The following is a 24,034-nucleotide window of genomic DNA, read 5'->3' as shown; positions in this document are numbered from 1 at the left end:
CTTTTCTATATAAAATAGATTATTAAATATTATATTAGATCCTTTAAGGAGCTTGCTATAATATTTATAAGAGGTAGTATAAGTAAAATTCTAAATAATATTGCTATTTTTATTCTATTCCCTCTCTCTCCTTAAGCTAATAAAGAAGCTAATATAAGCTAATAGGAAAATAGCATATTAAAGGTTATTATTAATATTATTATTATTATTTATAATAAATAAATATATAACATACTCCTTAGCCATAGCTAGCGCCTTAACTATTAAAGTTATATAAAAGTGCGCTAGTTATCTTAAATAATCTATATTAGCGCATTACACTTATATAAATTATTAGGAAATACTAGCAGAATTTTATAAGATTTTTAACTGCTATACTTATTATAGGTATTTACACAGCCCCTGCTAGCTTAATATATTACTAACAGGGGTTTTAAGGTTTTATCTATAGTAAAGTTAAAATATATAATTTTATATATAAAAACTATACTAAAAAAGGTATAGTTGCTCTATTTTCTATCCTAATCTAAAATCTTACAATCTATCAGCTCTTATAAATCTAGGCATTAGCAAACTAGAAGCTGATATCAGAGATCTGTGACAGACTAATCATTGGAGCTATTACTGGTGCGTCCACATCGAGCTTCGGACGCCTTGTTTCTCCACAAGCTTATGTTGTCACCCCGCAGACAACTTGGGCTTCCCGGCTTTGATTCGAATAGCGATCGGCTGCTCTCCGCATTTCTGTCTGTTTTTTCGATCAACATACCTTCGTCTTGAAGAAGACCCAGAACGAGAACTCTGATCTTCATTTTAGTCAGGTGAGATTACGATGGCTGGTATCTCGTTCCGCAAGTTCATTCGATGGCTGCCGGACGAGGCGAGCGAGCCGACGTCGACCCTCGTTTTGACGTCGCCCGAGAAGAGATTTGTTGATATACGAGTCTTGTTGGCAAATGGCAGCGATGTTCTGCCCGACACTGAGCGTAATTCTACCCCGATGAAGACATCCCAATGATGGCGGGGTCATTTGGCGATGTTCAAGTCCTAACGCTTCTGTAGAAATTCTCCCATTGAGTCGTCTAGACTGGGCAATAGCAGGAACATCCTCCTCGACTGTCCTTGGAGAAGGGCATTCCCATTCAAGATGGGCACACTGGATTGACTCTCGGGCTTTGGAAGCGCCGGCTGATGAGGGTCACATGTATGCTCAGCCGGATGGACTGAGCACTCTCGAAAAGGGCAGGATGGTGAACCCTGATACGGGGAAAGAAACAGACTATGAAGAAATGTGGTTTGATCCGCCGCCGAAAGCGACGAGCGGTGGAAATAAGGCGCTTTGCGTTGTGCTTCTGATGGAGGATGAGGAGAAGGGGAAGAAGGGGATGTTTGTCAGGTTGGGGGAGTGGGCGCAGGTGCTTGTGAGGGATGGAGCAGGGAAGGGGGACGTCGTTGCTGAGAGATGGGAGTGGAGGGATGATGGGCTGGGGTGGAGGAGGAGGGTGAGGTTGGGTGATGAGAGGAGGAAGATGCCGTGCGAACAGGTGTTGCTGGGGGAAGCTGAGATGGAGGTCGGCGGGGAGGTGGAGGTTGGGGATGAGGCTTGGAGGGTTGTCGAGGTTGCAGAGGTGTGACGGGGCTGTTGAAAGTGTTAGGCTCGTTGGATAGGGGGATGGACGGTACATTCTATTTGGACGAAGAGGTGTATGAGGTGTGTTTTCTAGAGTCTATGCAACTGCACTCTTGCGAGACGTAAGCTCGCTCGGCATCTGTCGAATAGCCCGCGCTTCCTTCTTGGTCAAAGGTAATAGGAACCACTTGTCCAGCGCCTTGACTCTCTCCTCCTCGTCCTCCATCCTCTCAACCACTTCCATGTCCGGCTTGCCTTCAACCCGCCTCCTCACTTCTCCCTGTACCATCGTCAGAACGCCCTTGAGTCCATCTCCCTTGTCATTCAAAATCCCCCTCAGCGCAATGACCTGGTTCACGAAGATTGACGCGCGGTTGGTGCTGCAGTAGTAATTGGCGACTTGATAGTCCTCGCGAAAAAACTCCATGTCCGTGAAACAGTACCTCTCGATCCATTCGGCTGAAGGATCGTCTTGCGAAGAATACACCCAGACGGACTGCGTGGAAGGGCAAGTCGATTGCGCGAGGGCGCGGAACTCGAGTTTTCCTCGACGGGGGGCGATGTTGTCGAACTCGAGGTTACGGGTCAGAGGGATGGGGCGGAAGATGTTGTAGCTGCCGAAGGCGACGTCGACGAGGTAGCGGGTTTGGTTGATGGTGATGATGTTGGCGCAGTGAGTCCTGGGGCTATGAGTCCTTTTGCACTTTTTTTCCACAATGGCTCTATTCGTGTGTACAGAGATTGGATGTTATTAGGAGCATGAGACGACTTACATGCCTCCGTATCGAAGACCAGTCTTGACCCTTGCGCCGATGCTGAGGACCGTAAAGCCCAAGACGCGCAGCATGTCGCCGAAAAAGGTATTCATCTCCAGGCAATACCCGCCTTTGCTCCTCTCCACGACCTTTTCGAACAGATCATCTGGGTCGATGGAGAGTGTCCGGTGAGAGGAGTAATGCAGACCAATGGACTCAAAGGGGACCCGGGCGAGGTGGTGGGCGTGAAGCTCGGTGAGGAGCTGGAGCTCATCGCGGGGATGCTTGGAGCGCGGATAGGAGATGTGGTTGAGGTAGCGGGTGAGTTGGTCTTGGGTGTAGGGCGCCTCCATTGTGTATGACGAGGAGTTGAAGGTTGAGAGGGAGAGAGATGAATTGTTTGGCATTGGCATCCATATGCTTCCCTACCTCTATATACATATATACATGAACCCTTTAATTACCCCTGCTACTAGTCTATACGAGATTTGATCAATGTTGTGAATGTAGAGGCGACATGAATAGCATGCAGCTCCCCAGAATTTGTAAGGCTGTCCGAGCTGCCATCCAGTCGGATACCGTACCGGTTCGTCAAGCTCCTTTAGCCCCCGCAGAGTCGCGATTCCGATTCCCGATCGGACAGCCGAAAAGGCCGGACTTGTCAATGACATACATTACGACTCGGGAAACATGTGGGATAAATAGGTAGATGGACGGAAAACTTATGAATATGGGATTCCTGTCTCGTGAGCTGGGGTTTAATGTAGTTCAAGCGGCACGAGGCGGAGGATTCGATATCGATTGTGTTTGTACACGTTCGCATGTGAGACGTGGCGGACGGAGAGTCGATGCCCAGCTGCCCAATGCGAGCGAGGTGGTGGGGGCGGAATCCGAAGGTGTGTTGATATATCTGCTTCTGATGGAGTCGCGGCGATGATGCATTGCTTGGTTCAGCAGCATCAAGTGAGAGAGACTGGGAATAGCATCATGGAGGCTCCAACACCAACGAGCTCCGCCAAGGCCGTGTCGCCAAGGTAGGGATAACATCAATGCGACTTGATCATCCACTTACAGCGATTAAACATCTCATAAACCAACAAACAGGTCCAAGATCCCCGTCAAGTCCGCTCTCACAAAGTCCCCCCTCAAAGCCCCCCTCAAGCTCCAGCCGAGCACCCCCCGCTACACCCAAATCGCCTACTTCAACATGTCCGACAGCCTCAAGGCGGCATCTTCTCGTGCCCCTTCTTCCCTCAAGAGCCTGGACATCACGCGTCTCCCCGACGACCTCAAGCTCATCGGCCCCGAAAACTGGGCGCCCTGGTCCAGCGCCATGATGGCCGTCGCCGAGCTCTCGGGCTTCGACGTGGCCGCGCTGGAGGAGATGCCGCGGGCGGTGCACGTGAGCTGCTGGCACAACAGCGAGAAGACGCCGGAGGAGGTGCGCGAGGGCAAGATGCTGGGCTTGCTGATCAAGTTTAACATTTCGGCGCATATGAATGACCTGGTGAGCTTGACGATGGATGGGTATGAGGTGTGGAAGGTGTTGAAGCTGTATTGCGCCAGGTTTGTGGAGACGGATCCGTCGAGGGTGTTGAAGAGGAATGGGGGGTGTATTCGCATTTCGTAGGGGGGGACTGGTCATGAAGATGGTGCCCTGATGAAGGGGATATGGGACAAAGGGGAATCCGCATCTGCCTGCGGAGGAGTATGATTTCGTGACTTACATGAGGAGCTTGGTCACTAAGGTGCTATAGATTGCAAACTCCATGTCGAATCAACAACAGTTGATTCACTTCATTCCGCCGTGATTCTAGGTAGCTCGCTGATGCCAAGGTGTCTTCCATGTGTAAAGATTACTCACGATGTGTCAGATGATCTGTAAACGGAGGTGAATCCAAGTATCATGGAATACCAAACAAGCTTCTTTGTCCCACAGTTTGACCCAAAAGCAATACTTGTCCAAGTTGATCGTGGTGGTGTAAGCAATGTCCATAAGCAATCCAGCTTGGATTCACTTCTGAAGTACGTCTACTTAACCCCCTTCTCTTCGCCGCTCTCCATTTCTCAATCCTTGCTTTCCCAACAGCTACCGCCCCCCCTCTCACCATATAACACACACTCCAACACCAACACCGACCCAAGGTTCTCATCGCATCTCGCCTTCGAAATGTGCAACTAGGATACATACATTTACCTGTGCGGATGCTTCAAGTGCAGATTCAGCTGGCAGTGCGCTGACGCCGCCGCCGCAGGCATACCCTCCTGCACCCGCGGCCAGTTGGTATACGAGGCCCTCTCCTACAGGTTGAGGATCGTCTGCCCGAAATGCGCACACCTAGAGATGGAGCGCGGCTATCCGGTCTTTCGGTACAACGTCAACTGGAGCGACATTCAACGGGAAGCGCAATATAATGCGGAGAGGTCGGCGATGCGTGCTGCCCAGGGGCGGTAAAGGGGGGCATCAGCGCTGTGCTTGCGATGGATGTTTATGACGGTGGTTTTGATGAGTAGAGGCCGTTGACTGTCACTGGAACGTGATGGGTGGCAAGATCTTGCGAAAGACGCATAAGTGACTGAGGTTACTGGAGCAAGGGAGTTTTACTGTAATGAGCCCAGGACAGGATGGTAATTACCTACATATTCAACAAATTTCCCACGTAAAAGATGCATTCCCACATCATGACAGTGATACGCCTTTACATATGTGGCATGACTGACAGACAACGATGAACAAGTGTCAAAAATGCGAGAACAGACAGACTTCAAAAGCAGTATTTCGCCGTGGCCTCACTAAAAACTACGTGATCAATACTTAAAGCAATATGATGGTGAATCTGAGCAGGGGGGTTGTAGCCCACCAAAAACAACATCAATTACATCTTGTGCACCACATCAGTCTTGTCTTTTGACATCAGGGCATCAACACTCAGTCAGGAGACAGAAAATGCGCCTTGTCTATCCATCTCCTGTCATGAATCATCACCTTGATGCTGATGTTGGCCCTTTCCAGGTTTGGACTGCGTGTCACCGGCCAGAAGTGACTCTTTTCCTCCAAGGGCGGGTTTGACTGCATGTGTCCCCTTGTGCTCCACTGGCTTTCGTCCTGGTGAAGCAAGCGGTGGTGACATCTCCGGCTCGGTGAGGCTCGTTCCGTTGTCTGAGCTCGACACCTGTTCGTCTTCACTCGAAGCGTCGGCGATGGTGCGCTTCGATTGCTTTCCTGTGCGTTTTGTGCACTCTTGCAGATGCTGTGAGTAGTCGCGCCGCAAGTCGGTCAGCTCCTTCATGGATTTGAAGATGAACTCGGCTTGTGCTCTATATATTTGGTAAGCAACTGCTGGAGGACTTTGCCAGATGGCTACAGCGACCATGTAAGTGACTCACTCATGGTATGTGCTCCTCAAAAGCTCCACGGAAGAGATGAAGGAGTTGATCTCGTCGGGCAGCCTTTCAATCAATACCCCTGTGCCGACATTGTACACATTGTCGTCTTCGTCTCGCAGTACTGCTTCAATCATGCCCTGAGTCTGGACAAGGCTGTCATGGCAGATGCCGATGCACAGGTCGGACCCCGGCACGGTGTCGTATTGCGAGAGTTTGCGGTAGATTGTGCCTAGAAGCAGGACGCTGACTTGAAGCCGTTTCAGGAACGGCGACAGGCGTCCAAAGTTTGTCATGGCGGCTGCGGTGCTGCGGACTTGGCTGATTCGAGGGAGAGAGTGCTTGATGAGGCCTTCTAGGCCGATTACTATGGGAGGAGGGACATCCATGCTGTCTGTGGTGGATGTTGATTGGAAGCAAGGAGAAAAGGAGATGGGCAGCGTCGAAGAAATTAATGACGAGAATGGAACGAACGAACGGATGGCGCAGTATACACGATTGTGTAATGCACTAGAAGACGGCCAAGGCAAAGAGAGACAAATGAGGGTAAGAAGAGAATGATACTGAAGCAAAGGAAGCAGGGAGGACCACGGTGAGACTAAATGAGAAGATGCTGTCGTACGTGATTGATAAGAACAAGAGTTTATAAGACACGGGATATAGAGGTGTTGCACAGTGACCACACTTCAGAGTCACGAGCAGGATTGGCAAGGATAAATCATGTCTTCACCAACGTAAGCATAAGGTATCTTACGGGGGTGGAAGATGTGAGACAGAAAATGGGATGAGATGAATCTACTATTCATAGCTCACAAGGATACACATTCGCTTTGGGCTTGCGTAGTATAATCGGTGGGCATAAGTAGTAGTAGACTTCTTTCAAGGGGTGTCCCAATCATGAAGTGTGTTGAGCAGCCATAAATCTTCAAGCCGATACGCAGCTGAACGGAGCTGAACATCTCTACGATGGTGGGCACAGTCATGCGAGCAACCAGGCACCGATCTTACAGGCCATCGGGGGCAACGCCATGTTCCAAACAGGCAGCCACCGTCGTGCTTGTCTCATCGATACCGGGTTTGGATATGTGTCGGGTGTTACAGCACCTATCGGAAGCTGAAATGAAGGCGCGGACGCTGTGCAATGTCTCAGACGCCTCTTCGTGAAGCAGGACTGATCTCAAACCAAGGAGACGTGATGGGGCACCACCTTACTGCCCGAGGTGAATGCGTTTGGATCTCATCATATAGGCATTGGTTCGATCGGTCTGGAGTACCCCGATCAGCCTTTTAAAGCTCATCGTCACCCTGTCAGGGAGTCTCCTCGTCAACCAAGTCTTCATCCCTCGAAGTCGACACCTCGGTTCTGACGTTATGCAGCCCTCCACCAGCAGGGATCCTCCTCGTGGCTTACCCCCCAAGCTTATGTGGGATACAGCCCTCCCTTGCCTACCAATGGGGATGCAAATCCGCCCGACCTTGCACAGGATCGACAGGGCATTACATGTGGCATTTCAGCTAAAGCATCAACGTTTGATGCATGAAAAGCGAAATGCAGGTAGTATGTAGGTCCTGCAGAGAGACGGAGAGGCCGATGCCTTTGCGGGCTTTGTCACAGATCCTGGCTGCTTCACGAGTTATTTGATCCCCTTGATCCATCTTCCGTAATTGCTCCGGGTTGGAGAGAGGCCCTCTTCTGTCGACTGTGGTGGCTTCACGACAGGAGCAACACGTCACGTTAGTATCACAGGTGCAACCTGCAAGGAGTAAGTATGCGATCAGTCTCGTGATTGGTCTGGATGCCTCTTGACGAGCACATGTTTGCAGTGAGAGATCTCGATGACGCTTTGTGCCTCATCATGGCGATGCGAATTCCAGGTACATTCAATGTGGACTGTTGCTTCAATGATGCCAAACATCACTATCGGCGAGTTTGGAAATTTGACTGCTTATAATCATATTATTCTGTACGCGATCGCTATCCGTACATCATAACAGCAAGCATCATCTCAGAGTTGTCAAGGCAAATCAATCGCTCAAAATGGAAACCACCCAAACACAAACATCCCGTACTTCATCCCTCTCTCCACTATCGCTCGCATCGTATACACATCTCTAGACTTTTCTCCCAACACCAGATACCATCATCCTCGGATTTCGTCCCCGGTATACTTTCTTCAACATCACCAGTTTGTCCTCATATCCATCTTCTCCTTCAGAAAAGCCTTCATATCCTCCACCCCCGTCGGCGAGTTCAGATACGGCCACCCGTTCATGTACTCCTTCCAGCAAACGACCTCCACGCCCGCGCTGTGTCGGAGGTACTCGCGCAGAGCCCTGCCCCTCTGCATATAACTGGTGCCGCCGTTGTGAAAGTGCTGCAGCAGCATGGGCGTCTTCTTCAACACCTGGGGTCCCTCGGGCGAGACTTCGTTGGGCGTGAGGAGGGGCGTCGAGATGAGTGTTGGGATCGAGGCTGGTAGTTCGGCTGAAATCCCAATGAAGCTGCCCAGGGGCTGAGGTCTGTCGTCATCCGAGATGCCTGGTGAAGAAGTGTCGTCCAGATTGATCAGCGTCATCAGGGCCATGCCCGCTCCATGCCCGATTCCCCCAAGAATGACCCTGTCCCAGCGACCACCGAGCATAACGACCTCTTTCCGAATGACCTTTTGTAGCTCTCTCATCCTTCGCCCAAGCCCATGCATCATGTCCCACAATCTCTCCGCCTCATCCTTCTCATCCTCATCGTTCACTGCTTCTTGCCACCAGCTCGGCTCTCCTCGCTGTACGGCATGTTGAACTCCTGTGGAAATCGAGAGGAGCGACGGCATGAGGGGCTCATCGGTGGGCGTCTGGGGAAACACCCATCGCGTGGAGGCGTAATTTTGTATGATGGAGCGCCAGGAGAGGTCAGTTGCTTCGTGGAGTTGGTTGACGGTCTCGCGGGCAAAATGCCTGTTTCTGTGGAGGAAGATGACGGTATGGGTGTGTGCTCTTGCGGGAGGGATGGTGTGGAGGGGAAGGTCTGCGATCATTGTGTCTGACATTTCTCGATCGATGCCTCCTAACTTTGTGTGTTCAGGAGAGCACCAAGCGTATGTCTTGATAATGAAGAGAGGTGGGGATGAATAGAGCTGTCCGCCTACTACAAGAGGACCAAGATTAGAGATGCCCTTATAGACTACCCCAGAGTAAGGAGAGGACAAACAGCCACCTTGATTCACCGCAGCACAGTCCTACTTAACCTCATCCTCCAGCACACAAACACAAACCAAAAATCATCTCGATCGATCTCTCTCTCCGAGTCCAGACCACCACATCGTCTCCTGTCTGTCCCCAGCACCTAAATCTGCTGCCCAAAGCATCACAGACAAGGCGTCCAGCAACAGCAACACGAACAGAGCGAGCACAACGCCGATGAATGGCGGGGCGGGAGAATTGCCAAGGAACGAAGATGAGGAATAGGAGCCAATTAGGTGTAAGGCCAACTAGAGAGTGTCTCTCTGTATGGGGGACAGAGAATGACAGCTGTCAGACCAGTGTAACGGTTACCTCGACTCACGAGAGGGCCAACAAAGAGTTGTTTCTGTAGGAGAGAGGGAGGAAAGGGGGAAGAGGAAAGAGGAAGCTGGCCGAGACGTTGAAAGCATGTGCTGTCGGATATGTATATCGGCGTATCCGGGACTCCACGATCTGAGCACTCCTTTCTAATCTTCTTCATCTCCCTCTCCCCTCTTGTCCATCAGCATGTTCTCCCTCTCCCCTCTTTCTTTCTCATCCTCGGCTTCGCCGAAGAACCGCATGTCCGCGGGCTTCTGCCACGTTCTTTCAACCGTGAGACTTCGGATATGAAGCGGCTATTGAACACCAGCCGTCCAGTAGTCCAACGGACAAATCACTTGGAAGGAAAAAATGCAGTGTATCATCTGTACAACGGAAAAATTCTCTGCCAAGATTCATGCAAAAGCATCTCTCATTGATTGAAACAGGTATAACCAAAACAAGCTCTCAAGCTTGACCCAAAACAAGAGTCCAGATAGAAGTCTAGAATTCCGGAAGCCATTATCCGAAGCTTGGCCCCCCCAAGAATCCCCAATAGGATCTAACGGCACACCCCTGCCGTCGGGGTCAGCCCTTTGTTCCCTCCTGTCCTTCCCGCTTGCTCTCTAAACCAGATACTTTTCGTGTGATATGCATGCCATATAAGTCAAAGGTCTGGATCGAGCAGTGATACGCATCCTTTCACAGGAGACACCCAGGGGTAGAAATTGATGTAAGGATGATTAAAAGGTCGTAAAAAATGATGGATTTGGCGCTACATGTATGGTATGTACCAAGCGAGAGAAGGAGAATATCATCAAAAAGCAAAAAAGAGGAGGAGTAACCATCGTCAAGGGGAATGAAGAAGTGAAGAATGTAAAGAATTTATCAGAATTAGGGAAGAATAATAGGGGTATCATCAGTTGTCCTCCTTGATTATCACGGCATCATTTTGGATCTCGTCCTGGATGCTGTTCTGACTGCTGTCGTGGCTCCGGCTCTGCTCCTTGGCACGCTTCGTCTCGAGGTGCTTGATGGCATCGCCCGTCAGCTCCTGGCGCGTCAGCAGCTTCCACACGTCCTTCTTTCTCGTCTTGCGGTCGCCCACCATGATGACGAGACCCGCGGTGATGTTGCACGTTATGCTCACACAGAGAATCACGGTCGTGATGGCAAAGGGACGGTGGTGGTAGTCGATGCCCCAGGTGGTGGCGCCAAGGGAAATCTGCAGGCACGAGTGGCAGTCGAGCAGGATGACAATGGCGATGAGGTAGCTCAGGGGGAAGGCGTGGTGCGTAAAGGTCTCGTCGGGCTTGTAGAAGCTGTGCGACTTGGCCAGCTTCTTCTGGTGATGCCGCATGCGCTTCCACTGCTTAAACGTGAGCGGCGAGTCCTGGTCGTACTCGATATCAAGCTTGGCGGCCTCTACGTCGGCGTTATGGTCCACCATGGCCTGCTCAAGCTCGGGGGCGGGTGCAGGGACAGGGACTGGCATTGGCTGTGGCTGTGGCTGCGGCTGAGGCATACCCGACGGGAGGTTGCTGCTGGTGGAGGCGATTCGCTCGACCGAGACGCCGGCGCTCTGGGGGTTGGAGCCGAGACCGGCGCCGACCTGGGCGGCGTTGTCGCGCAGGGGGTCGCCAGAGGCGCAGTGGGTGAGCTCGACGCTGTCGCCGCCCACGCCCTCGCCCTCGATGACGGCGGCTTCCTTGTCCTTGAGCTTCTGCTTCTGCTTCTTGGCCTTGGCAATCTTGCGCGAGTAGTGCACGACAAAGGCCATGTGATACGTGTCAACGGCCCGAAAGGGGGCCAGGCCGTCGCCCATGATGGCGAAGAGGGCGACCAGCACGCTGTCGATGATGTGTATCGTATACACCTGCTTGTCGCCAACGTAGATCCAGCCGATGAGGAACAGTACCCATGCCAGGCCGAACAGGGTGATGAGCGTAGCATAGAGCGTGACAAAGAAGCCCAGGGGCCGCCGCACGTACTGGCCGAAGCCCTTCATGGTGCGCTTGAAGCGAGACCGGCGCGAGTGCAGCATGTGGCGCACGCGGTCGTCGAGCTCCAGCTTCTCCTCCTCGGTCCAGCCCTCAAGGCTAAAGCCATGCGGCAGCGCGGCATAGTGCGAGTCCGTGAGCCTCGACGTGATGGTGTCCGACCTGCGCAGCGTGGTTGGAGCCGCAGTCTCAGCCTCGGCCGTGGGCTCGACGCCGGTCTCGACCCTCGCCTCCTCATCCGGTATCTCGGGCAGACGCTCCTCCTCGCGCTCTGCAGCGCGGCCCAGCCGACCATGCGGTCCAGCCTCACGCTGTGACAGCACGTACGTCGGGCGACGGTTGATCCAAGGGCCGAGGTCAGGCACGAACAGCGAATTTTGCACGTTGGTCAGGGTCGAAAGGGTCTGGACCTCGGGATCTGGTCGCACAAAGATGGTCAGCATCTGCCGGCACTGGTTCTAGACTCTGCACGCAACTTACCAATGATGTCGAGCCAGTCTACCAGCCCCTCGCCGTATTCGTCCGATTGCGGCTGGGGGCGTCCCTGTGCTTGTCCCTGTGCGTGTCCATGCGCGGACTCGCCGCCGGTCTCTGTGTCGCTGGCGGGAGCAGGCGAGCCGCGGTTGAGGGAGCCGGGCCAGAGCAGCTTGCTTAGCTTCCTCTTCCTCGTCAGCCGCCGCCCGGGCTCCGAGCCGGCGGACAGGCGGCGGCGCTGCTCGTCCTCGTCCCCCCGCTGATCGGGCAGCGACCTCGCCGGCGACATGGGAACGCCGAGCTCGGCCATGGTCGGGCGCGATCCCTCCTCCGTCAGCCGGGGCAGCGCCAGCTGGGGCACGCGGCGCGAGTGCCGGGCAACGTTGCCATCGGCGTTGGACTGGGCCGTCGGCGAGGGCTGCGAGATGCTCCGGGGCCGGATGCCGTAGCGCGTCCCGGTGTCGGTGTCGCTGCTCTCGGACGCATAGTCGATCGGGGGCGCCTGCGAGCCGCTCGAGCTGCGGCGGATGCGGATGCTAGGCTGGCGAGTGCGCTCGTATGTCGGGCGGCCCGCGTCGGATCCTACTGTGGAGGGAGCGTGGCCACGGATGCTCGAGCCGCGCGAGATGGCGCTGGATGTGACGTCGAGGGTTGGGAAGTACTCCGTCTCCGAGTCCTCGACGGCGTCGGGCGTTGCGGGATTCAACGATTGGCGAGACAGCGACCCCAGGCGACGGGCGAAGCTGTATCGCGGCGGTGGCGGCTGCAGGCTGTTGCTGTTGTTGTTGTTGGCTGCTGAAGTGGATGATGTCGGTGCCGTCGATGGTCGTGATGCTGCTGTTGCTGCTGCTGCCGCGGGCGGAGGCGCTGAAACGACAGTGTGCGGATCAACCTCTTCGTCCTCGACGCGCCGCGGCGACGAAGCAGAGCGCCATCGCGATGATCGAGAGCGGCGGTTCGAATCCATTGCGTGTGACTCTGGCTGAGGACGACGAAGAGAAACAGAAAGAAGACAGAGGCGAACGGTGCAGTATCGGGCCTGAGCGTGGCTGCGAGTGACCGAGTGACGCACAGCTGTGTGTGCTTAGTCAGGGCACTTGGACAGGCAAAACAGACAGAAGGAAACAAGCAGCGACGCCCAAGTCCGGATGAGAGAAGAGAGAAGGATCAAGTGAAATGAGATGAGCTGAGATGTAACGTTAGAGAACAAACAGCAACAGCTGACGTGAATAAGGAAAAGGTTACAACACACGCCTCGATTGGTTGCCAACAAACAAGGGGGGGGGATCAAGGGTAATAGCAAGTCGAGAGGGACTTGGCGGGCTATGAGCAAGGCCAAATCAAGCAAAGCACAGTAAAGAAAAAAAAAATTGCCGCCGTGATAACAAGTGGTTTGCCGCCTCTGATTCTCTTTCTGTGAGTCGCTTCTTCTCCCAGTCCGGCAGCCTCTTCTTCTGCTTCTCTCTTCCTCCGGGCGGCACGACGGATCCTTCGGTTCTGGGCAGAAAACCTTAACGAGCAACAAAGCAGAGGGGAATAAGAAGGAGAGGGAACAGAAACAAAAATAAAAAGCCACGCTCCTTTTTTTTTTTTTTTCTACCTTTATTATCAAGCCTGGTTCTGGCGTCTGCTTCTACGCCTGTTCGGCATATTTCTTAGCGCTGGGAACGAGGAAACAAGGAAGCCATCGCTGCTGAAGAATCGCCCGGTCGAATCACGCCAAACGGTGCCATTACGTCACCAGTGCCAATCGAGTAGCAGTTTGGGCTGCTTTGTCAGACGAGGAGGATGAATTAGAAATTGAGGCTAAGCTTTGTTCGATGCAGGTTTGAGCGCTTCTGGTTAGACGCGATGATGGTTAAATTGAGAGAAGATTGATAAGTGAGGTGGTGATTCGGTGGACTGTTGACGAGGGTTCGCTTCTCTCGCTCCAAGTTGTTTCTTTGTTCTTTTCTTTTTTTTCGCCCTCGCTTCAGCTGGCGAAGGCTTGAGACAAGATACATTGGGGCTAATCGCGTTGATCCATCTCGATCAATGATTTTCGAAGAGCAAATAGCCGAGCAGTATATACATAGGCACCTACATAGGTGGTCTGTGGTATCAGACTGCAAATCACAATATATTTCTCACCAAGACTGCGCACGGCCCCGTATTTAATCAAGTAAAACCGCCCTTCTTATAAACTGGAGCCCTCCGGCACCTCAAGAACCCGCTACCGGCACTCCGCGCACCTGCAAGACGCCGTCGCCGGTACAGCTACTTTGTCCCCCAAGCCATGACGGAGTGGCATCATGCTTGAGACGCGGGACCCCGAAATACGTGCGGCGCAGCTGATGCCGTGCGTGAGCAAAGCGTACAGTATCATAGTATATACGAGGATGATGGTTGTTTTTCCCATCTATATATCCCGAGATTCGCCTCCCGGGTCCACGTGAGGAGCTGTCAGCGCAAGCCATCATTTGGCCGTTTCGCCTCAAGCTGGGGAATTATTACCACATCTGTCCTCGCTTACCCGGGAGTCACGGCTGGTATTGCCGCGGCTTTAACGGACGGCCTCAGACCTCCATATGACAGACAATACAGAACCATACCGTGAATAAAAGACCGAGAACGGCTATAACGGACTCAGGCCTTCATGTGACGGACAATAAAGTCTCATACACGATGAATGAAAGACGGAGAAGTCGGAACGAAGTCAGCATAGTACTAGGTATATTCTTGTAACGAAGAATCTGACACCGTCCAAGTAGCAGGGATCAAAATGACATCGAATATATGCATACTTTTCAGCAACAAGCATCACATTATATAAACTGGTATATGATCTCAATGAAACAAATCCCACGCTCCAAAGTAACATCTCATAGCAAAATCATGTCGTGAAAACGCCCAGAATCCCATCATGAAGAAGAATCGTCATCCTGCCTATATCGCTCCGCGTTCGCAATCGCAGACTCAACCGCCTCCTGCAGGTCGAAGTGAAAGTACGGCCTGTTCAATCCCCTAATGGCCACCAGCCTTCTGCTGCTAGGGTGCGGCGGCACGTCCTTCTCGTCAGACGCCTTGGAGATGTCGTCCGAGTGCGTCCGCTCCACGTCGTACTGCACCCGGCTGGCCTTCTCCTCCGCCGCGGCAGCCGCTGCCGCGCTGTCCGAGCCACCCAAGTCCGCGATGCTGAAGATGGTCTTCCAGTGGCCCGCGCCCTCGCCATTGTCCTCGGCGATGTGACGGGGCGTGCGGTAGCCGAAGCCGGCGGCGGCCAGGGCGCGCTTCGTCCAGCGGTTCTCGATGTGGGCAAAGTGCCAGTCGACGGTGTGCGGCGCGGCGTAGCGGTCCAGCTGGTTGCGCACGTCGATCAGGGCTTGGGCTGCTGTCACGTCGACAATGTTGACGGTGGAAAAGTCCAGGATAATGGCCTTGAGCGTGGGTCGGTTGTCGTGCTCGTCGTTCTTCTGGTTTCGCGGCGTGGGGTCATTCCAGGGGCGATCCTGTTCACGACTGTTAATCTCACGTATACGTTATCTACAGGCCTAAGGGAGGCACTTACTCCAAGCTTGGCGAGCGTGTTAATGTCCGTTCGTCGAGTCTCCCTGAAGATCGTCTCCGTCAAGTGATTGAGATAGCGCGTGGCGTTGGGGTAGTTGAAGCCCTCGGCGAAGCGGTAGATGAAGATGCCGGGGTACGGGCTCGATACCGTCACTCTCGGGTTGGAGCCGTCCTCGTGGCCCAGGGGCAAGAAGCCGGTTCGCTCCGAGTACTCTGACGGCTCGGCCACGGCCTCCGTATCTCCTCCCTTCTCCGAGCCCTTGGTCGCGCGGACGGTGCGCACGCGCGCCACGCCCAGGAAGCGGCCGCGGCTGAGGAACAGGCGGAAGATGACGACAGCGAACGACATGCAGATGGTGGTGTAGATGCCGTTCTCAATGGTGGAAAAGACCGTCACCAGGACACCCGCCAGGAAGATGATGACCTCGATGGGCGACACGCGCCAGAACTGGAAGACGACGGGCAGCGGAGTGATGACATCGCCGACGGCGTGGATGATGACGGCAGCCAGCGCGGCGTTGGGGATGTAGAAGAAAAGGGCGGTCAGGGCGTAGAGGGCAAGCAGGACGACCATGGCCGTGATGACACCGGCAAAGGGCGTGCGAACGCCGGCCTTGGACTTGATGGCGGTTCGGGAGAAGGAGCCGGTCGCGGGATAGGCGCCCAGGAAGGGGCCCAGCAGGTTGGTGATGCCGATGGCGACGAGCTCCTGGGACGGATCGATGATGTAGTTGTTGACGCGGCCAAACGACTTGGAGATGGAGATGTGCTCGATCAGCATCACGATGACGGCGGCGGGGAGATCGGGGAGAAAGGCCTCGACGATGGACGAGTTGATTTCGGGGACGGCGGCGTGCTGGAAGCCTGTGTGCTGTGTTAGAGGTCATGACGGAGACAAGCATCAGATGCTGAGAGCTCAACATACCACGAGGAACCTTGCCCAGGATGCTGATCCGGGGGTGCGCCCTGTTGTGCATCGTCATGCCCGCGCTGATGCCCGTGTACAGCAGAATCACAAACGCCGTCCGCAGCGTCGAGATGAAAAAGTACAGCTTGGCCCGGTGCGGCTGCTTCTTGGCCATGTGCGTGCAGACGCCCCTGACGAGGTACAGAAGCAGCAGCGACGTCAGGCCCAAGGCCGCGTCAATCGATGTCGTCGGCAGGCCCTTGAGCGTGTTGATGATGACCTTGTACGGCGCCTCGCGCGTGTTGACGCCCTTGATGCCCATCAGCTTGGGCACCTGGCCGGCGGCGATGTTGACGGCCGAGCCCGTCATGAAGGCGCAGATGGACGGCAGCGGGATGAACTCGACGACCCAGCCCAGGCGGGCGAGGCCCAGGAAGCAGATGATGGCGCCGGCGATGATGGCCAGGGCCGAGGCGATGACATGGCCGGGGACATCGGGGAGGCGATCGGCCGCCCTCAACACGACGTCGCCGGTGACTTGAGACATGACGGCAACAGGCTGTGGTGTTGTTAGTGCTGGGCTTCGTCTCATCGTACCTGCAGCTTATCCCGTGGATGATACGTACGCCAATGGTGATGTCCTTGGACGTCGCGAAGAACCAGTAGATCAAGACACCCATAAAGGAAGAGTACAGGCCATATTCGACAGGCAGCTGGGCAAGCTGTGCATATGCCATGCTCTGAGGCACAACAACAGCGCCAACGGTGATGCCTATAATATCCTCTGGTCAGACGGCCGTATGTAAACGGCTTGTAATGGAGGCCACTCACCCGCAATCAAGTCACCAATGAACCACGTAAAGTTGTATTTGCCGATCCAGTGGATGAACGGAAACAGGTTGTAAAAGTAGCGGCCGACATCGTGTAAACTTGGTCGAATCTCTTCGAGAAACTCGCCGACGGTAGGCTCCCGCTCGATAAAGGGGTCCGCGTTCGTTATTGACGGGATGTCGCTGTCACGATCTTCTGTCTTCAAGCCAAACGTCTTGGCGAGCCGTTCCTTGGTCAAAGGCATCTTGACGATTGTGATGTGAGGAGGAAAAAGTAGAGGAAGAGTGACAATGGAATGCAGAGACAAAAACGCAAGGGAAAAGTCAAAGTGAAACAGAGTTCAATGAGGATGCCGCCGCTTTGTCCCAAAGCTTGATATCAACCCGCAACGATACAACGAGCCTAGCTCCTCACGGCACGGCGTTGTCCGTGGTGTTACCCAAATAGCAACACCAGGAAGCTTGGAGGCGACCCCTATGGAGAGGCAACACGTCCTGCTGCTGGAGAAGATAGCAGATGATCAGAGCCTACTGCTGCAGTATCACAGTCGAGCAGCGTGTTGAAAGAAGAATGAAGAGGGAGAAAGGGAGGGAGAGGAGGCGTGTAGATGCGGGTCGAGGAGATGGCAGGGCAACTTTATTTATGGAGGTGGCATCGCAAATGGCAAGTATTGGGAGGTTGTCCCGAGCCTTGTCCCTGTTGCTGCTTGTCATGTAGGTAGGTAGGTAGGATGTACCTACAGCTAGGTACCTACATCCTCCTCGACATTGCATCCATGCCATGTGCCTGTTCTTGTGTGTCCTGGTCCATCTCGTTAGCTTGACCGAGTAGGATCAGCCACGCAACCTGCTTGATGCTGCTCCAGCTCATGATTCGCGGCTGGTTGTACACGCAAAGTAACGCCCTGGCCGTGGAACTTATAGCGGGTACCGATGGAGTACATCTTCGATCATTGCCTTTTCGATAAGACACGGGCAAAACAGGTACATTGCAATACTATCAACAGAGCCATTCGATTAGTTGCCGCCATCTTTTCTAGGGCCAGATTCAAGAGCAAGATGGAAGGAAACTACGGCATCAAAATCAGGTGCGCGGGTCCCCAGAAGCTCCAGAGATTGGCAAGCCTCGAGCGTTTGCCTCTTTGTCTAGAGAGCCACCGGATTGCGTGCTTCTGGCTAAGTATTCGCTTGCAGCTAGAGGGCGCCAGGGGGGGAGGAAGAGCGGCTTAGTGTGGGTTGGACGGCCCATCTTTTCGTTCCTTTTTTGCACGTCTTTTGTTTCTGGGACCTGTTGATTAGCGGGAAGAGATGACAGGGGGCTTTTCTGGAAAGTATCGGCCTCATAGTTGTGTGGCGGTAGAGGTACATACTTGCGAGATGGGCCGGCGTCTGTGGGCTTGGGGGCTCCAGGTTGTGTAGGGATTGCGTCAACAGTGGAATGAATCTCTCTGCCTCCCCAAGCCCACTGATATCGTTGGTATCGTACGGGTGACAATATGTTATTCGCTCTTTACTTCTCCGGCATCATCTGGATGATGGACTTGTAGCGCAAGAGATTCCCGGAATCAAATCTCGAGGATGTGTTACTTCTCTCTTTCAGGTCTTTAACAGCATCGTCCAGCATCGTCACAACCATGACTACATGTACGGTAAATGGCGAGATGGAACATCACCATCTAAACTGAACTCCACAACTCCACGACGGCCACGGCAGCGCCCTGCGGCGCTACACGGCCCCTGTCTCCCAATGTCATCACTCGGGCTGACACACCTCTTTGGGGGCGAATATCTGGACACATTGCCGGCGACCCGACGCCCTCAGAATGTGCCTGAGATGGCTTTGCCGTTCTGGAGGTTTTGGCTCTGAGAGACTTTGTTATGATGAGAACAAATGCCCAATTACTGGCTAATTCGAGTGAGATCCCGCTGTATTACCGCATCCTGTAAAAGCATAGATTTGTATATCATTTCACCACAAGTTCCTTGCCCTCCGTTGCACACGGCGCTCGCGTCAAGCTCCCAAGAGATCTGGCCAAGCCATTCGGACCATCGCCGTCTAACTCGATTTCAAATAAGCTACGACACTAGAGCAACTGCTGGTACCGACGAGGCTCCGGGTATGCGTATTATTCCGTGTTCCGCGTCGTCCTGCCTGTGACGGGGATTACATTGCATGAAGACGGATGGCAGCGTGCAAATCCCTCTCATCCCACCATCTCCGCTCTCCAGCTCATCCCACAGGAGGAGTGTGAGGACAGCCGACAGCTCTCTCGACAACTTCATCCTGCCCCCCATGGACCTATCAGCTTCCTGGCATATTGGCAGATGAGCTTACACCAGGGCACGCTCAATACACCGTCCGTCTTGTGACTGATTGTCTGTCTCTAGCTGCATGTGTTGGCCTCATCAGCCGCCACCTCAGCTCTCTTGCACTCCCATCACAAGGATCCAAACCCTCGTTCGTCCGTGTTGCACAGGTCCAGCCGACATGGGGTTCCCAGAATCAAGCCTGACAGACGGACAGAACTCCAATCAGAGTTGAAGGAAGCAAAAGGGTCTTCCGTTATGGAGCCTCGGGTGGTCGCCCTTTTCGAGCGACTTCCAGCACCTCCATAAAAACACGCTGTAATAGCGCAGATGGCGCAATCTTCCCATGTACTCTCGTTATGCCCGCCTTGCTGAATCCCACCTGCAGGGCTCCAAGAGTTACATGCAACAGGCGACGGGCTGAGAGCAAGGGGGGGCGTCAAGCACCATGGCATGGCCTTTGGGACCGGCGACGGACAAAGAGTTCTAGGCCATTGACGAAGAGGTCATGACCAATTGATAGCGATCTATTGCGTCTTGAAGGTACGATATTGGCCATTTGGCTGTTGCATACTTGCCACCAGGGCTGTTGCCGCCCTCTCCATGGCGCTGGTGGGCTCCCTATCAGGCCGCGGAGAAGCTTGAGCAAAGGCCATCACCGAGCAAACGGGTAATGGAGGATGTTAGCTGCCTTTGACAGATATCAGCTATCAAGTTCGTTGCGGGATGGGTGCTATGCATGGCCCCAGATTAGTCGACCGAGCCTGTGGAATGGGAGAGACGGTGAGCTGCTTGTCTTCTGCTGTAGGACGCATTGCTGCGATACTCTGGGCTTGTATATGCCAGAAGGAGAAGACCGCATGTCGTCCTACGCTCCTGAACCTGACAATGACACGATGGCATCACTCGTTTCATAAGCTGACAATGATATGCGACGGAATGACATTGTTGCCTTGATATGCTTTAGTACTTACTTTCGAGATGCGACGGGATCCGAGGTACATGGATGTACTTCATCTCCGGTCTCCAGCTCCTCTCTTAATACAAGTCCTGTCCTTGTCTAGGCATTGGATCGCTTCCTGGCACGCAAAACCGTCTCCGGCCTCCTGTCTACCTAGTCTCTCAAGTGGCAATCTTTGCCTATTGCCTTGTCATAGTCCGCGGCCAGAGGCGAAGGGAAGCTCGAGCTCAAGCAACGGTCTCAGCTATACACCACTCCTGTCACATCTAAGGCAAACTATCAACTGTTTGCCATGACTTCTCGTTGAGTGCTACTCGTTACATCTTCACATGCTCAACTGGAGACTGGTGTTATCTCAATCTCTGCCCCCCTTTACGACGAGTTGCCTCCCCATTCAACACACGGCAAGTTCCATCATGGCACCATGGCGCCATCGGAAGGCGCAATCTCATTCATTGCTTGTAAGATTGGACATCAAACATGCCTGCTAGTTTATCAAGCCCAATGACAGTCTCTCAGCCGCATCTTGGGTTCGAGAGCATGATGCGTTCACAAGAATCGTTGCGCTATGAAGCAGAGCCTAGACGGACGCCACGATGGCTAGCTTCTATCCACGTGCTATAGTATGAATACTCTTGCTCCTGGGTTGAACTTGCGAGTGACACTTCTCATAACCCTGCATTGATTGGGCTGCTGGTGGATTCTCCGCGGCACGAGGTTGGCCCTGAGATGAGAGTCGATGCAGGCTTGGCTTTGACTCCACGCTCGGACTGTCGCGTGCGTAGGTGGAGAGACATACTGGGCTGTGATGAGCCATTGCAGTCTTCGTGGCAAGGACCATACCCAATGAATCGAAAGAGAGACTCGAGCTGAACCTGATGGCAAACATTCGGCACGTTATGCATGTGAAGCACTATTGAAGTAGGGGGCAAAACCTGCCTCGATAGGCATCACGCAATCAGGAATCGAGACCGCTGGGGGGGAGGTTAACAGAACTAGGGGCTATATCGTGCGGTCCAATGGTTTGAAAGGATCATTTGATAGATTGACGTAAAATATGACATTGGTGGAAGGCGCGTAGAGCAGTGTCATTGATCAACATGTGGGTGAATGATGGAAGTTGATGATAGAAGGACGCATAGCTGGGGTTGCTGATTCTCGATTTCGTTGTATACCAATGATACCCTTCAGACTTCCGCAGATACCAAGAGGCTGTTTCTAGGAATTTAGACCTGTTCAATGATGTTTTCTGATTTGCGGCAATGGCTGGACTACGCATAGTAACCATGAAACGAGCAGTATACATAACAGCAACTCCAAAGCTGCTTGTGAATAGCGGTGGACAATTATGACATCTTCATACATTGTAAAGGCCTATGATGATTGCCCATTCGTGTTTACATGACACATTATATCGAGGCGTAGCACTAGATGATATATCCCCTTGCCACGGACCTTTGGACGAGCTCATCAACAGTCTTCTGCGCCTTGTCGCCACTTGGCGGCTCCAGCCCAAGCTTCTCATTATCTGGGTTCTGCCAGACGGTCAAACCTCCTGTGAACGGAATAGTGAGAACACCTGCAAACTCTTCCCACGTAAATGTGCCGTTTCGCATCCTCTCGTCTGCAGCCTTCTTTCTCTCGGCGATGGAGAATGACGTGATTTCCCACGGCTCTTGAGTATCGGAAGCTTCCTCAAAACTCTTCACGATGCGCTGCAGGGTAGTCTCGCCGTCGCAGATGTAGACGAAGCTATTCTTCACTTTGGGGTATCTGGTCAACAGGCCGTCCAACCCTCTGCCAAGTGTGTCAAGGCTGGAAACAGAGATGAGGCCGTGTCCACCATCGCCCAGGGAAGCACTTCGTTTGCTCAGATCCATGGGTGAGAAGGGGGTTATGTCTGAATGAAAAAATGATCAGTGGATGGCGATGATTGCGATTGATGGGCCGACTTACTCAACAACAAATTGCCGACATGCAGACTGACAAAGTCAATTTTGCCCTCAGCAGACCTGGACATCAGATAGTTGTGCACCACTCTCTTCGGCGCAATGGCCGGGCTAGGTGGTAGAGTATTGGGTCCAATTCTCTCCAGCGTCGCCCCGTTTCCGCCTGCAGTATCAGGGGCCCATTCTGACGGCACGAAGAGCTTCACCTTGGCTTCGATGGCCGCATTGATGAGCGCGATCTCGATGATGTCGAGGTCTCCCCCGGGGCCGAAGTGGGTGAACACCACGACGGCATCGGCGCCAGTCAATGCCTCGACGAGGCCTTTGTGGTCCTTCAGATCGACCTGGACGATTGGAATGCCCTCTGGCACTTTGCCTCTATACTCGGAAGGATCTTTTCGTCCGATGAAAGTGATGTCGTACTTTTTGGTGGCAACGACGCGTGGTCGGATCTGGCTGCCAAGTCGACCTGCCTTCAGAAAGGGTCAGTTCAGAAGCACTGGTGGTCTCAGTTGGTGGAAAGTTCTGTACTCACGCCGTACCACACGATCTTCTTGATCATGAACTCGGATGCCATGGTGAGGCAATATGGAAAAGACCTGATGTACCCAAAATAGATTGTATGAATCCGTCTGTGCTGATTGCTCACGACATGTCGTCTCTCGTCCTTTTGACCGGACAAAGACTCGTCTTAAGGTTTTTCCACATGGCCACAATAGCCCAGCATACTTCGACTGATTATTATTTCATGTTGGTGCCATCACGAGTCATTATCGCATCCCGCCGGCGATCAACAGCTTGTATGAGCATCTGCTGTCTTGTTGTCGAGTTCACATAGTAATTACCAAAAGAGAGGCTTCTCTCCCACTCGGTGATTAATAATCGTGGTATATCTTCTAAGGGGTGGGTTGGGATCCAACAAGAAGAAGCCTGTACCATGTTGTTGAAGATGGAGCAAGAAACTCAAGAGTGGGTATTTGACAGAGCATCTGCACGGAAAGAATCATTCAGCAAAAGATTCCGAATCCCCCAGTCCCTTCCATGATGCGGCCGATGAATAAATGCACAGATTGGGAGATCAGTCTTCTTGTTGAGAATAGTGACGTACCGACCTAAGGCCGTTCGAGTCCAGGCAAGGACGATGTTTTCTACTTGTGCTGCGATAAACTTGAATGGCCTCAGCAGGCTATGATCCGAGCTGTTGGGGAGTCAAAGACACGATGTGGCTTCGCGCAACTCCGGAGTAGCTTAAAGGAGGAAATTCACGAGCCCGCTGCTTGATACCAATGTCTTCAAGCTTCGGTTCAACTTGCAAATTATCCAGCATCGTTCGCTTCTCAAGCTCTACCCTGTAAGAATGTCGGCTTCTCTTGAGTCTCGTGTGTTCGATCGGCCGTTGTTTCGCGACCTGCTGGTACGCTGCTGATATCGATGCACGAGGTGAGGAAAAGATGGAACAATCACTACTTCCTCCTCAAATGAGACCTTACTAGTCTGGTCTCGGGTCATCAAGTCGCCTTCGGTGCCATGTTGTCTCTGACAGGGCGACATCAGGTTAGGTAGGTGAGCCGCAGCATCATTTCGATAGAGTGGTTCGTCTCGAAGTGACTGTGATCAGTTCCATGTCTTGAGGAGAGGAGTGGTAACACTTCGACGAGCATATGCTGGCAAAAGCAGGCTCTTCACTTATATATCAGATAGCTATCTCATCGTTATCTGAATATTCCCATTCCCTCTTCCAGTTTGTTCGTGTA

The 24,034-nt window shown here is 53.1% G+C and overlaps 8 protein-coding genes across 8 annotated transcripts; 2 read left to right on the top strand and 6 right to left on the bottom strand.

The window, feature by feature from the left end:
• Nucleotides 1-832: 832 nt before the first annotated feature.
• Nucleotides 833-1,634, top strand: TRIREDRAFT_64898 (uncharacterized protein; the record flags this gene model as incomplete). Its single annotated transcript, XM_006967004.1, has 2 exons — nucleotides 833-986; nucleotides 1,063-1,634. The coding sequence occupies 2 exons, from the start codon at nucleotides 833-835 to the stop codon at nucleotides 1,632-1,634; spliced, it is 726 nt and encodes a 241-aa protein (XP_006967066.1).
• A 93-nt stretch (nucleotides 1,635-1,727) lies between these two features.
• TRIREDRAFT_4737 (uncharacterized protein) lies at nucleotides 1,728-2,738 on the bottom strand (the record flags this gene model as incomplete). Its single annotated transcript, XM_006966861.1, has 2 exons — nucleotides 1,728-2,310; nucleotides 2,404-2,738. The coding sequence occupies 2 exons, from the start codon at nucleotides 2,736-2,738 to the stop codon at nucleotides 1,728-1,730; spliced, it is 918 nt and encodes a 305-aa protein (XP_006966923.1).
• A 634-nt stretch (nucleotides 2,739-3,372) lies between these two features.
• Nucleotides 3,373-4,046, top strand: TRIREDRAFT_109244 (uncharacterized protein; the record flags this gene model as incomplete). Its single annotated transcript, XM_006967003.1, has 3 exons — nucleotides 3,373-3,419; nucleotides 3,490-3,951; nucleotides 4,016-4,046. 3 exons carry the CDS (start codon nucleotides 3,373-3,375, stop codon nucleotides 4,044-4,046), a joined length of 540 nt encoding a protein of 179 aa, XP_006967065.1.
• A 1,311-nt stretch (nucleotides 4,047-5,357) lies between these two features.
• On the bottom strand, nucleotides 5,358-6,158 carry TRIREDRAFT_109243 (uncharacterized protein; the record flags this gene model as incomplete). The annotated part of the gene is made up of 2 exons (XM_006966905.1): nucleotides 5,358-5,703; nucleotides 5,773-6,158. 2 exons carry the CDS (start codon nucleotides 6,156-6,158, stop codon nucleotides 5,358-5,360), a joined length of 732 nt encoding a protein of 243 aa, XP_006966967.1.
• Nucleotides 6,159-7,949: 1,791 nt separating this feature from the next.
• On the bottom strand, nucleotides 7,950-8,801 carry TRIREDRAFT_109242 (uncharacterized protein; the record flags this gene model as incomplete). Its single annotated transcript, XM_006966904.1, has 1 exon — nucleotides 7,950-8,801. The coding sequence occupies one exon, from the start codon at nucleotides 8,799-8,801 to the stop codon at nucleotides 7,950-7,952; it is 852 nt and encodes a 283-aa protein (XP_006966966.1).
• A 672-nt stretch (nucleotides 8,802-9,473) lies between these two features.
• Nucleotides 9,474-12,348, bottom strand: TRIREDRAFT_65018 (uncharacterized protein; the record flags this gene model as incomplete). The annotated part of the gene is made up of 4 exons (XM_006966903.1): nucleotides 9,474-9,550; nucleotides 10,288-10,888; nucleotides 11,006-11,724; nucleotides 11,787-12,348. Coding segments are annotated over 4 exons (1,959 nt in total), but the record flags the coding sequence as incomplete, so codon positions are not given.
• Nucleotides 12,349-14,554: 2,206 nt separating this feature from the next.
• On the bottom strand, nucleotides 14,555-17,564 carry TRIREDRAFT_79741 (uncharacterized protein). Its single transcript, XM_006966902.1, has 5 exons — nucleotides 17,065-17,564; nucleotides 16,860-17,005; nucleotides 16,252-16,792; nucleotides 15,328-16,190; nucleotides 14,555-15,268 (listed from the first exon to the last, which is right to left on the bottom strand). The coding sequence occupies exons 1-5, from the start codon at nucleotides 17,306-17,308 to the stop codon at nucleotides 14,681-14,683; spliced, it is 2,382 nt and encodes a 793-aa protein (XP_006966964.1). The 5' UTR covers nucleotides 17,309-17,564; the 3' UTR covers nucleotides 14,555-14,680.
• A 4,113-nt stretch (nucleotides 17,565-21,677) lies between these two features.
• On the bottom strand, nucleotides 21,678-22,857 carry TRIREDRAFT_109239 (uncharacterized protein; the record flags this gene model as incomplete). Its single annotated transcript, XM_006966901.1, has 4 exons — nucleotides 21,678-21,705; nucleotides 21,787-22,231; nucleotides 22,288-22,753; nucleotides 22,816-22,857. The coding sequence occupies 4 exons, from the start codon at nucleotides 22,855-22,857 to the stop codon at nucleotides 21,678-21,680; spliced, it is 981 nt and encodes a 326-aa protein (XP_006966963.1).
• Between the last annotated feature and the right edge of the window lie 1,177 nt (nucleotides 22,858-24,034).

This window comes from Trichoderma reesei (genome assembly GCF_000167675.1).
Source record: "Trichoderma reesei QM6a unplaced genomic scaffold TRIREscaffold_15, whole genome shotgun sequence".
NCBI lineage: Eukaryota > Fungi > Ascomycota > Sordariomycetes > Hypocreales > Hypocreaceae > Trichoderma > Trichoderma reesei.
The sequence above is the reverse complement of the archived record's forward strand: the minus strand, read 5'-3'. Positions and strand labels throughout refer to the sequence as shown.